This window comes from Salmo trutta, chromosome 34, assembly GCF_901001165.1.
Source record: "Salmo trutta chromosome 34, fSalTru1.1, whole genome shotgun sequence".
Taxonomy (NCBI): Eukaryota; Metazoa; Chordata; class Actinopteri; order Salmoniformes; family Salmonidae; genus Salmo; species Salmo trutta.
In genome coordinates, this window is record NC_042990.1 from 42,738,045 (window position 1) to 42,750,544 (window position 12,500).

A 12,500-nucleotide genomic window follows, 5' to 3' on the forward strand; every position below is an offset into this window, starting at 1 on the left:
CTATTCCCTATGGACCCTGGTACCCTATTCCCTATGGGCCCTGGAACCCTATTCCCTATGGGCCCTGGTCAAAAGTAGTGCACTATAAATGGTATAGCGTGTGATTCGGGACACAGCCATTATTTCAGCCGGGGGACATTTTGTATATTTTTAATGTAACCTTTATTTAACCTTTATTTAACCTTTATTTAACTAGGGCAAGTCAGTTAAGAACAAATTCTTATTTACAATGACGGCCTACCCCGACCAGACCCTCCCCTAACCCGGACGACGCTGGCCAATTGTGCGCCGCCGTATGGGACTCCCGAACACGGCCGGTTGTGATGCATCCCGGGATCAAACCCGGGTCTGTAGTGACGCCTCTAGCCCTGCGATGCAGAGCCTTAGACCGCTGTGATACAGCCTGGAATGGAACCAGGGTCTGTAGTGATGCCTCTAGCACTGAGATGCAGTGCCTTAGATCGCTGAACCAGGGTCTGTAGTGACGCCTCTAGCACTGAGATGCAGTGCCTTAGACCGCTGAACCAGGGTCTGTAGTGACGCCTCCAGCACTGAGATGCAGTGCCTTAGATCGCTGAACCAGGGTCTGTAGTGACGCCTCCAGCACTGAGATGCAGAGCCTTAGACCGCTGAACCAGGGTCTGTAGTGACGCCTCCAGCACTGAGATGCAGAGCCTTAGACCGCTGAACCAGGGTCTGTAGTGACGCCTCTAGCACTGAGATGCAGTGGCTGTGCCACTCAAGGAATTCTAATTCGGCAGTACTCACTGTTAATCCCACTCCGATAAAGATGCAGATCATTCCCACAGTGATGTAGGCACAACAACGCCTCCTTGGAAGAGCACTACCCACAGACGATCTGTAGGGTGGAGGGATTGAGAGAGAGAGGAGAGAGAGAGAGAGAGAGGAGAGAGAGGAGAGAGAGCGACAGAGAGAGAGAGAGAGGAGAGAGAGCGACAGAGAGAGAGAGAGACAGAGAGAGAGAGAGCGACAGAGAGAGAGAGAGAGAGGAGAGAGAGAGGAGAGAGAGACAGAGAGAGAGAGCGACAGAGAGAGAGAGGGACACAAAGACAACAACAATTGTTAGGTTATGACCGTATTCAAAGATTTTAGAGTCTCTCTCTCTCTCCTGGGTTTCTGTATGTCTTTATACCCTCCCCTCTCTCTCTCTCTCTCTCTCCTGGGTTTCTGTATGTCTTTATACCCTCCCCTCCCCTCTCTCTCTCTCTCTCTCTCTCTCTCTCTCTCTCTCTCTCTCTCTCTCTCCTTAACTAAGGACTAGAGTCCGCAAACCCTGGGTAAACTCAAATCACCAAGAAACCAAACAGAGAATGTTAAATGATCTGGGACATAACCTGGTCCACCATATTTCAACGATTTGAAGTTTGAGGAATTTACATTTTTTTGCAGTGAGGGCATTTTGCTAGCGTGTTAAATCGGAGCTCCATCCACTGCAGAGGAAAAGACAAGAACAGTTTGGGTTAGATAGTATACAGTTTACAGACCTCTCTCTCTCTCTCTCTAACACACACCTCAAACACACACACACACACACACACACACACACAAATAATACATGAATACAGACAAAACACATTGTCAAACTCACACACTGAATTCTACTCTCCAGTCAGCTAACGACGACTAAAAGGCCTTGTCACTGATTTCAAACACTTTCAATCTCTATAAACGTAATCCACCATCTTTCTTGTTGTTGTCTGTGATGCTGGCGTAGAGGGCCACTATTAAGGACCTGACCTTTACATGTTGGACGTTAGTATGAGGCTCATTCATTCCATGTTGCTCATCAATTTGACTTGAGTGATTAGGGGTTATACAAAGGTTGTTATTAGCTGAATTAGAGGCCCCATTATTATTATATATTAATATAGTATTGTTTATTTAACGCTTTATTGAAACCCCCAGCTCATAGAGACCTGGTCTGTAGAGGTGTTGTTGTCAAGGAGAGTCAGATCAGAAGGTGGCGTGGCAGAGTCCTCGTTACCCTAGACACCAAGACGCATAACGGGCAACAATCTTAACAACACTCCAGGGTACTGCTACTGTAGGTAGGCTACGTCCCAAATGGCACCCTATGGGTTCTGGTCAAGGTAGTGCACTATACAAGGGGTAGGGTGCCTGGTCAAGGGTAGCCTAGTGGGGCGGGGCGGCAGGGTAGCCTAGTGGTTAGAGTTTTGGACTAGTAACCGAAAGGTTGCAAGTTCAATTCCCAGAGCTGACAAGGTACAAATCTGTCATTCTGCCCCTGAACAAGGCAGTTAACCCACCCGCTGTCATTGTAAATAAGAATTTTTTTCTTAACTGACTTGCCTAGTTAAATAAAAGGTAAAATAAAAAGGTAGTGCACTATGTAGGGAATAGGGTGCCATTTGGGACGAATACCAAACTGCATGTATCACTATGACCTGCTACAAAGTACCTACTGCAAAAGGTTAAATAGGTAGCGCTTATATTAGTCCAAGTTTCACCAACACACACACAGAACCACACAGACGATTTGAGAGGCAAGTCAGACTGACTAGCCTGTTCCCAGATCTGTTTGTTTTGTCTTGCCAAACTTCTATGACCAGTCATTGGCAAGACCGCACAAAACATTCATTAAGCATCTCAGTTTAGTCATCCTGATTTAGGATCAGTTTTGCCTTTTCAATTATAAGGAATGGACAAAGGAGTCCTGATCCTAGACCAGAACTACCACTCTGAGACACCTGAATACAGACTAGTCTCTGATAGGCCAGAAGGTGCTGACTGCTGTTCAGAGGGCACACTGATTGGCCACATACGAGGAAGGTGTTTCCACAGTGGCCACAGACCACCCTCGTGCCCTCAGGCTGGACTGGCAGGGCTGGCTGGGCCGGCTGCTCCTCTGGAATCACCATCACAGGGCTCAGGTTGATGATGCGTCTGCTGTGGGGGCGGGGCACACAGAGGGTGTGGGGTTACCATACAGTAGTGATGGATCATATTGTTTACCCATGTCTCCCAGGTAAGTTGGTTACTGATGGTCAGTTTGTTATTGGATTCATGGTATTGAACATCCCTGTATGTAAAAACACACATCCGGTTTTTAACTTTTCCTCTTTCTAATAACATTTCTGAAAACATCCTCCCCATGTGCAATAAAAAATGTACCTGCTGGACTCCGGACCAGCAGGGATTTACCTACTGGACTCCGGACCAGCAGGGATTTACCTGCTGGACTCCGGACCAGCAGGGATTTACCTACTGGACTCTGGACCAGCAAGGATTTACCTACTGGACTCCGGACCAGCAAGGATTTACATACTGGAGTCTAGACCAGCAAGGATTTACCTACTGGACTACGGACCAGCAGGGATTTACCTACTGGACTACGGACCAGCAGGGATTTATCTACAGGATTCTGGACCAGCAAGGATTTACCTACTGGACTCTGGACCAGCAGGGATTTACCTACTGGACTCTGGACCAGCAGGGATTTACCTACTGGACTCCGGACCAGCAGGGATTTACCTACTGGACTCTGGACCAGCAAGGATTTACCTACTGGACTCTGGACCAGCAAGGACATACCTACTGGACTCTAGACCAGAAGCCCTGTGTCCACTGTATGCATTCTTGGGGCTGATGTACAGAGAGAGCTGCCTGTCATGAACTCTGGCCTACCAGTTGGGTCTGGGGCATCCTACTCTCTACCAGTTGGTCTAGAGCATCCTATCACCTACCAGTTGGGTCTGGGGTATCCTATCACCTACCAGTTGGGTCTGGGACATCCTATCACCTACCAGTTGGGTCTGGGACATCCTATCACCTACCAGTTGGGTCTGGGGTATCCTATCACCTACCAGTTGGGTCTGGGGCATCCTATCACCTACCAGTTGGGTCTGGGGTATCCTATCACCTACCAGTTGGGTCTGGGGCATCCTATCACCTACCAGTTGGGTCTGGGGCATCCTATCCTCCTAGATGAGTCTTTGCAGATGAGGAGACAGTTACAGGGACACCGTACATACTTCTTCCCAGTCGGTGGGTTTTTGATAGGCTGAAAGAAAGAGAACAACCTTAAGGATGATTGAAATAAACGTTTATGTAAACTTCAACAATACCTTTGGTTTGCATCAAAGCTCATAATTTGACAAATGGAGGATTTCACACCAAATGGAGTTTTTCACAACAAATGGAGACCTTCACATCAAATGGACACCTTCACACCACATGGGAGACCTTCACACCACATGGGAGACCTTCACACCACATGGGAGACCTTCACATCAAATGGACATCTTCACACCACATGGGAGACTTTCACACCAAATGGAGACCTTCACACCACATGGAGACTTTCACACCAAATGGAGATCTTCACACCACATGGAGATCTTCACACCAAATGGAGACCTTCACACCACATGGAGACCTTCACATCAAATGGACACCTTCACACCACATGGGAGACCTTCACACCAAATGGAGACCTTCACACCACATGGAGACCTTCACACCAAATGGAGACCTTCACACTAAATGGAGACCTTCCATCATACCACATGGAGACCTTCACACCAGATGGAGAACTTCACACCAAATGGAGTCCTTCACACCAAATGGAGTCCTTCACACCAAATGGAGACCTTCACACCAAATGGTGACCTTCACACCAGATGGAGACTTTCACACCAGATGGAGATCTTCACACCAAATGGAGACCTTCACACCAGATGGAGACCTTCACACCAAATGGAGAACTTCACACCAGATGGAGACCTTCACACCAGATGGAGACCTTCACACCAAATGGAGACCTTCACACCATATGGGGAATTTCACACCAAATGGTGACCTTCACACCAGATGGAGACTTTCACACCAAATGGAGACTTTCACACCAGATGGAGACCTTCACACCAGATGGAGACCTTCACACCAAATGGAGACCTTCACACCAAATGGAGGCCTTCACACCAGATGGAGGCCTTCACACCAGATGGAGACCTTCACACCAAATGGAGACCTTCACACCAAATGGAGGCCTTCACACCAGATGGAGGCCTTCACACCAGATGGAGACCTTCACACCAAATGGAGACCTTCACACCACATGGAGACCTTCACACCAGATGTAATTGAATAGACACAGCTGCTGTAGCTCCAGTGGCTCCAGAAAGTTTTCAAAGTCCTTGACTTTTTCCACATTTTGTTGTGTTAAAGCCTGAATTTAAAATGTATTAAATTGATATTTTTGTTGTCAATTGGCCTATACCCAATACCCCATAATGTCAAATTGGAATTCTGTTTTTTTGATTTGACAAATTAATTTAAAAAAAGAAAAGCTGAAATGCCTTGTTATGGCAAGCCTAAATAAGTTTAGGGTTAAAAAATGTACTTAACAAGTCATATAATAAGTAACATGGACTCACTCTGTGTGCAATAATAGTGTTTAACAGGATTTTTGAATGACTACCTCATCTCTACACCCATACAATTATCTGTAATCCCTCAGTTGAGCAGTGAATTTCAAACACATATTCATCCACAAAGACCAGGGAGGTTTTCCAACGCCTCGGAAAGACCAGGGAGGTTTTCCAACGCCTCGGAAAGACCAGGGAGGTTTTCCAACGCCTCGGAAAGAAAGGCACACAGATGGGTAAAACAAAACAAAATGACATTGAGCTGAAAATATTAACTACACTTTGGATGGTGTATCAATACTGCCACACCTTGTGCTTGTCTCCACCCCTTCCAGGTGTCACCCATCTTCCCCGTTATCCCCTGGGTATTTATACCTGTGTTCTCTGTTTGTCTGTTGCCAAGTCAACCAGCGTGTTACTCCCTGCTCTTTTCCTTTTCGCTGTGTTTTTGCGAGTCCTCCCGGTTTTGGCTCTTGCCTGCCTTGATTCTGAACCCGCCTGCCTGACCATACTACCTGCCCTGACCTCGAGCCTGCCTGCCACTCTGTACCTCCTGGACTCTGATCTCAGGCCTGCCTGCCACTCTGTACCTCCTGGACTCTGATCTCAGGCCTGCCTGCCACTCTGTACCTCCTGGACTCTGATCTCAGGCCTGCCTGCCACTCTGTACCTCCTGGACTCTGACCTTGTTTATGATCTTTAGCCTGTCCACGACAATTCTCTTGCCTGCCCCTTGGATTATAATACAAATCAGAGACTCGAACCATCTGCCTCCCGTCTCTGCATCTGGGTCTCGCCCTGTGCCCTTATAAATACACCCAGTCACTACAAAGATACAGGTGTCCTTCCAAACTCAGTTGCCGGAGAGGAAGGAAACCGCTCAGCGATTTAACCATGAGACCAATGATGACTATAAAATAGTTACAGAGTTTAAAGTCTGTGATAGGAGAAAACTGAGGATGGATCAACAACATTGTAGTTACTCCACAATACTAACCTAAATGACAGAGTGAAAACAAGGAAGCCTAAACAGAAAAATATATATTCCAAAACATGCATTCTGTTTGCAACTAGGCACTAAATTATTACTGCAAAATATTTGTCAAAGCAATTCACTTTTTGTCCTGAATACAAAGTGTTATGTTTGGGGCAACACATTATTGAGTACCACTCTCCATATTTTCAAGCAAAGTGATGGCTGCATCACGTTATGGGTATGCTTGTAATCATTAAGGACTGGAGAGTTGTTCAGGATAAAAAAGAAACGGAATGGAGCTAAGCACAGACAAAATCCTAGAGGAAAGCCTGGTTCAGTCTGCTTTTCACCAGACACTGGGAGGTGAATTCACCTTTCAGCAGAACAATAACCTAAAACACAAGGCCAAATCTATACTGGAGTTACTTACCAAGAAGACAGTGAATGTTCCTCAGTGGCCATGTTTACAGTTAAAGTAGACTTAAATCTACTTGGAAATCTATGACAAGGCCTGAAAATGGCTGTCTAACAATGATCAATAATGAACTTGACAAAGCTTAAATAATTTTGGAAATAATAAATGGGCAAATGTTGCACAATCCAGGTGTGGAAAGCTCTTAGAGACTGACCCAGAAAGACTCACAGCTCTTAAAGACTAACCCAGAAAGACTCACAGCTCTTAGAGACTGACCCAGAAAGACTCACAGCTCTTAGAGACTGACCCAGAAAGACTCACAGCTCTTAGAGACTGACCCAGAAAGAATCACAGCTGTAATCACTGCCAAAGGTGATTCTACAGTACAAAGTATTGACTCAGGGTGTGAATAGGGGTGTGACTCAGGGGTGTGAATAGGGGTGTGACTCAGGGGTGTGACTCAGGGGTGTGAATAGGGGTGTGACTCAGGGGTGTGAATAGGGGTGTGACTCAGGGGTGTGAATAAGGGCGTGTGACTCAGGGGTGTGAATAGGGGCGTGTGACTCAGGGGTGTGAATAGGGGCGTGTGACTCAGGGGTGTGACTCAGGGGTGTGAATAGGGGCGTGACTCAGGGGTGTGAATAGGGGCGTGTGAATAGGGGCGTGAATAGGGGCGTGACTCAGGGGTGTGAATAGGGGCGTGACTCAGGGGTGTGACTCAGGGGTGTGACTCAGGGGTGTGAATAGTTACGTACAGTAAGTGAGATATTTCTGCAAATCTTTTTCAATATATTTGAAACATTTCTACAGACATGATTGTCATTATGGGGTATTGTGTGTAAATGGGTGAGAAATATTAAAATATTTTATCGTTTTTTAAATTCAAGCTGTAACACAACAAAATGTTGAATAAGTGAAGGGGTACGAATACTTCCTGAAGGCCACTGTACATCCCATAATACATAACACATTCAAAAACAGTGACATACCATGCTATTATTGTGGGGGGAAAACACATTCTGATTAGTCCACATTCTGCCCAGTCATGGCTATGGATTGAAGTGTATTAGCCCCAGCCCTTTTGGTTGAGTCCAGACGGAGCAGAACACGGCAGTCCAGAACTGCTACTAATAGCCTCTTAGCGAGGTCAGCCCCGGGCCGCATGGATCGACTGACACACTATTTGATCCTTCTCAGCTGAGACGACTGAGGAAACGGGCTTTAGACATAGGGCACTGTAGTACTGTAGGGTCTGTAGTAGAGGTCGACCGATTATGATTTTTCAACGCCGATACCGGTTATTGGAGGACCAAAAAAGCCGATACCGATTAATCGGCCGATTATTGTTATGATTTTTTTTATATATATATATATATATATATACACACCACACACACACACACACACACACACACACACACACACACACACAGCTCTGAAGTGACAACGATACTGAAGAGTCTGCTTAGGAGACAAATACTCTCAACTGTTTGAATAATAAAAATAGATTTTAAGTTACCTGTGATGAATGCTGAAAACAAAAACTGTAATTTCTATATGCAGGAAATCCTATTTTAATAATGGGCATGGTAAGAATTGACTACCAAAGTGCAAGTCATAATTCCCATGACACCTTCTAGCAAAATCTGAAAAGCGGTTCCTTCATTTATTACATAGGATATTTTTAGATTAACTTAAAATGAGGTCTGTGTTTGGTTTAGGCTTACACCACCTTGCCAATTTTATAACTGTGTAGATATCCATAGGATATAACTCTGATCAATATAAGCGAAGATAATTTTTTTGTAGAGTGGATTTATGAAAATATGTTGACAAACGTTACCTAGTGAGATTTACACGGGTATCAAAACGCCGAGGCGGTTTAAGCACAAAACACAGACCTTATTTGAAGTAGATCAAGACATTCTCTATGGAAGACATGAACGGTAAAATAACGAAGGAACCCCTTTCAAGTTCAGCCGCAAGTTATTACATGAATTATGACGCGTCGACTATTTCTCTCTAAACCATATACCTTTGACTATTACGAGCCTGCTGCTGCCTACCACCGCTCAGTCAGACTGCTCTATCAAATATCAAATCATAGACTTAACTATAATATAATAAACCTTAGGTCATTAATATGGTCAAATCCGGACACTATCATCTCGAAAACATTATTCTTTCAGTGACATACGGAACCGTTCCGTATTTTATCTAACGGGTGGCATCCATAAGTCTAAATATTCCTGTTACATCGCACAACCTACAATGTTATTTCATAGTTCCGTAAAATTCTGGCAAATTAGTTCGCAACGAGCCAGATTCTGTATACCCTGATTCTGCGTGCAACGAACGCAAGAGAACAGACACAATTTCACCTGGTTAATATTGCCTGCTAACCTGGATTTCTTTTAGCTAAATATGCAGGTTTAAAAATATATAATTCTGTGTATTGATTTTAAGAAAGGCATTGATGTTTATGGTTAGGTACAGTCGTGCAACGATTGTGCTTTTTTTTCGCAAATGCGCTTTTGTTAAATCATCCCCCGTTTGGCGAAGTCTGCTGTCTTTGTTATGAAGAAATAGTCTTCACAGTTCGCAACGAGCCAGGCGGCCCAAACTGCTGCATATACCCTGACTCTGTTTGCAAGAGAAGTGACACATTTTCCCTAGTTAAAAGAAATTCATGTTAGCAGGCAATATTAACTAAATATGCAGGTTTAAAAATATATACTTGTGTATTGATTTTAAGAAAGACATTGATGTTTATGGTTAGGTACGTTGGAGCAACGACAGTCCTTTTTCGCGAACGCGCACCACATCGATTATATGGAAAGCAGGACAGGCTAGATAAACTAGTAATATCATCAACCATGTGTAGTTGACTAGTGTTTATGATTGATTGATTGTTTTTTTTATAAGATAAGTTTAATGCTAGCTAGCAACTTACCTTGGCAACGTAAAGCAGGTGGTTAGAGCGTTGGGCTAGTTAACGTAAGGTTGCATCCCCAAGCTGACAAGGTAAAAATCTGTCGTTCTGCCTCCTGAACAAGGCAGTTAACCCACCGTTCCCTGGTAGGCCGTCATTGAAAATAAGAATGTGTTCTTAACTGACTTGCCTAGTTAAAAAAAGGTTTAAAAAAAATAAAATATTGGCAAATCGGTGGCCAAAAATACAGATTACCGATTGTTATGAAAACTTGAAATCGGCCCCAATTAATCTGCCATTCCGATTAATCGGTCGACCTCTAGTCTGTAGTACTGTAGGGTCTGTAGTACTGTAGGGTCTGTAGTACTGTAGGGTCTGTAGTACTGTAGGGTCTGTAGGGTCTGTAGTACTGTAGGGTCTGTAGTACTGTAGGGTCTGTAGGGTCTGTAGTACTGTAGGGTCTGTAGTACTGTAGGGTCTGTAGGGTCTGTAGTACTGTAGGGTCTGTAGTACTGTAGGGTCTGTAGGGTCTGTAGTACTGTAGGGTCTGTAGTACTGTAGGGTCTGTAGGGTCTGTAGTACTGTAGGGTCTGTAGTACTGTAGGGTCTGTAGTACTGTAGGGTCTGTAGGGTCTGTAGTACTGTAGGGTCTGTAGGGTCTGTAGGGTCTGTAGTACTGTAGGGTCTGTAGTACTGTAGGGTCTGTAGTACTGTAGGGTCTGTAGGGTCTGTAGTACTGTAGGGTCTGTAGTACCTAACCCTGATCTTAAGGTAGGATGATGGTGGGGTATAGAACCTAACCCTGGTCTTATGGTAGGATGATGGTGTGGTATATGGAACCTAACCCTGGCCTTAAGGTAGGATGATGGTGTGGTATAGAACCCTGGCCTTAAGGTAGGATGATGGTGGGGTATGGAACCTAACCCTGGCCTTAAGGTAGGATGATGGTGTGGTATAGAACCTAACCCTGGCCTTAAGGTAGGATGATGGTGGGGTATATGGAACCTAACCCTGGCCTTAAGGTAGGATGATGGTGTGGTATAGAACCTAACCCTGGCCTTATGGTAGGATGATGGTGGGGTATAGAACCCTGGCCTTAAGGTAGGATGATGGTGGGGTATAGAACCCTGGCCTTAAGGTAGGATGATGGTGTGGTATAGAACCTAACCCTGGCCTTAAGGTAGGATGATGGTGGGGTATAGAACCTAACCCTGGCCTTAAGGTAGGATGATGGTGTGGTATAGAACCTAACCCTGGCCTTAAGGTAGGATAATGGTGTGGTATAGAACCTAACCCTGGCCTTAAGGTAGGATGATGGTGGGGTATAGAACCTAACCCTGGCCTTAAGGTAGGATGATGGTGTGGTATAGAACCTAACCCTGGCCTTAAGGTAGGATGATGGTGGGGTATAGAACCCTGGCCTTAAGGTAGGATGATGGTGTGGTATAGAACCCTGGCCTTAAGGTAGGATGATGGTGGGGTATAGAACCTAACCCTGGCCTTAAGGTAGGATGATGGTGGGGTATGGAACCTAACCCTGGCCTTAAGGTAGGATGATGGTGTGGTATAGAACCTAACCCTGGTCTTAAGGTAGGATGATGGTATGGTATGGAACCTAACCCTGGCCTTAAGGTAGGATGATGGTGTGGTATAGAACCTAACCCTGGCCTTAAGGTAGGATGATGGTGGGGTATAGAACCTAACCCTGGCCTTAAGGTAGGATGATGGTGTGGTATAGAACCTAACCCTGGCCTTAAGGTAGGATGATGGTGGGGTATAGAACCCTGGCCTTAAGGTAGGATGATGGTGTGGTATAGAACCCTGGCCTTAAGGTAGGATGATGGTGGGGTATAGAACCTAACCCTGGCCTTAAGGTAGGATGATGGTGTGGTATAGAACCTAACCCTGGCCTTAAGGTAGGATGATGGTGGGGTATAGAACCCTGGCCTTAAGGTAGGATGATGGTGTGGTATAGAACCCTGGCCTTAAGGTAGGATGATGGTGGGGTATAGAACCTAACCCTGGCCTTAAGGTAGGATGATGGTGGGGTATGGAACCTAACCCTGGCCTTAAGGTAGGATGATGGTGTGGTATAGAACCTAACCCTGGCCTTAAGGTAGGATGATGGTGTGGTATGGAACCTAACCCTGGCTTTAAGGTAGGATGATGGTGTGGTATGGATGACCTAACCCTGGCCTTAAGGTAGGATGATGGTGGGGTATAGAACCTAACCCTGGCCTTAAGGTAGGATGATGGTGTGGTATAGAACCTAACCCTGGCCTTAAGGTAGGATGATGGTGTGGTATAGAACCTAACCCTGGCTTTAAGGTAGGATGATGGTGTGGTATGGATGACCTAACCCTGGCCTTAAGGTAGGATGATGGTGGGGTATGGAACCTAACCCTGGCTTTAAGGTAGGATGATGGTGTGGTATATGGAACCTAACCCTGGCCTTAAGGTAGGATGATGGTGTGGTATAGAACCTAACCCTGGTCTTAAGGTAGGATGATGGTGGGGTATAGAACCTAACCCTGTCCTTAAGGTAGGATGATGGTGGGGTATAGAACCTAACCCTGGCCTTAAGGTAGGATGATGGTGTGGTATAGAACCTAACCCTGGCCTTAAGGTAGGATGATGGTGGGGTATGGAACCTAACCCTGTCCTTAAGGTAGGATGACAGTGTTCAGGAGACTACATTACTTGTTAGACTGTAAACTGTCATGATCAAAACATATAAAGTACGAATAGTCTAGTCTATCCCTGTCCTGT

At 45.3% G+C, this 12,500-nt stretch overlaps 1 protein-coding gene across 2 annotated transcripts in view; it reads right to left on the reverse strand.

Moving 5' to 3' along the window:
- The window catches only part of LOC115174163 (type 2 phosphatidylinositol 4,5-bisphosphate 4-phosphatase), a 32,990-nt gene that overhangs the window by 3,858 nt on the left and 16,632 nt on the right, over positions 1-12,500 (reverse strand). The window contains exons 3-7 of one of the 2 annotated variants that reach the window (XM_029732861.1): positions 3,936-4,042; positions 2,805-2,928; positions 1,938-2,006; positions 1,399-1,451; positions 769-859 (exon numbers count right to left, since the gene is read on the reverse strand). In XM_029732861.1, the coding sequence (XP_029588721.1) occupies positions 769-859; positions 1,399-1,451; positions 1,938-2,006; positions 2,805-2,928; positions 3,936-4,042 (444 nt within the window). The remainder of the gene's footprint in view (positions 1-768; positions 860-1,398; positions 1,452-1,937; positions 2,007-2,804; positions 2,929-3,935; positions 4,043-12,500) is intronic. The other variant, XM_029732862.1, reaches the window with a different exon arrangement.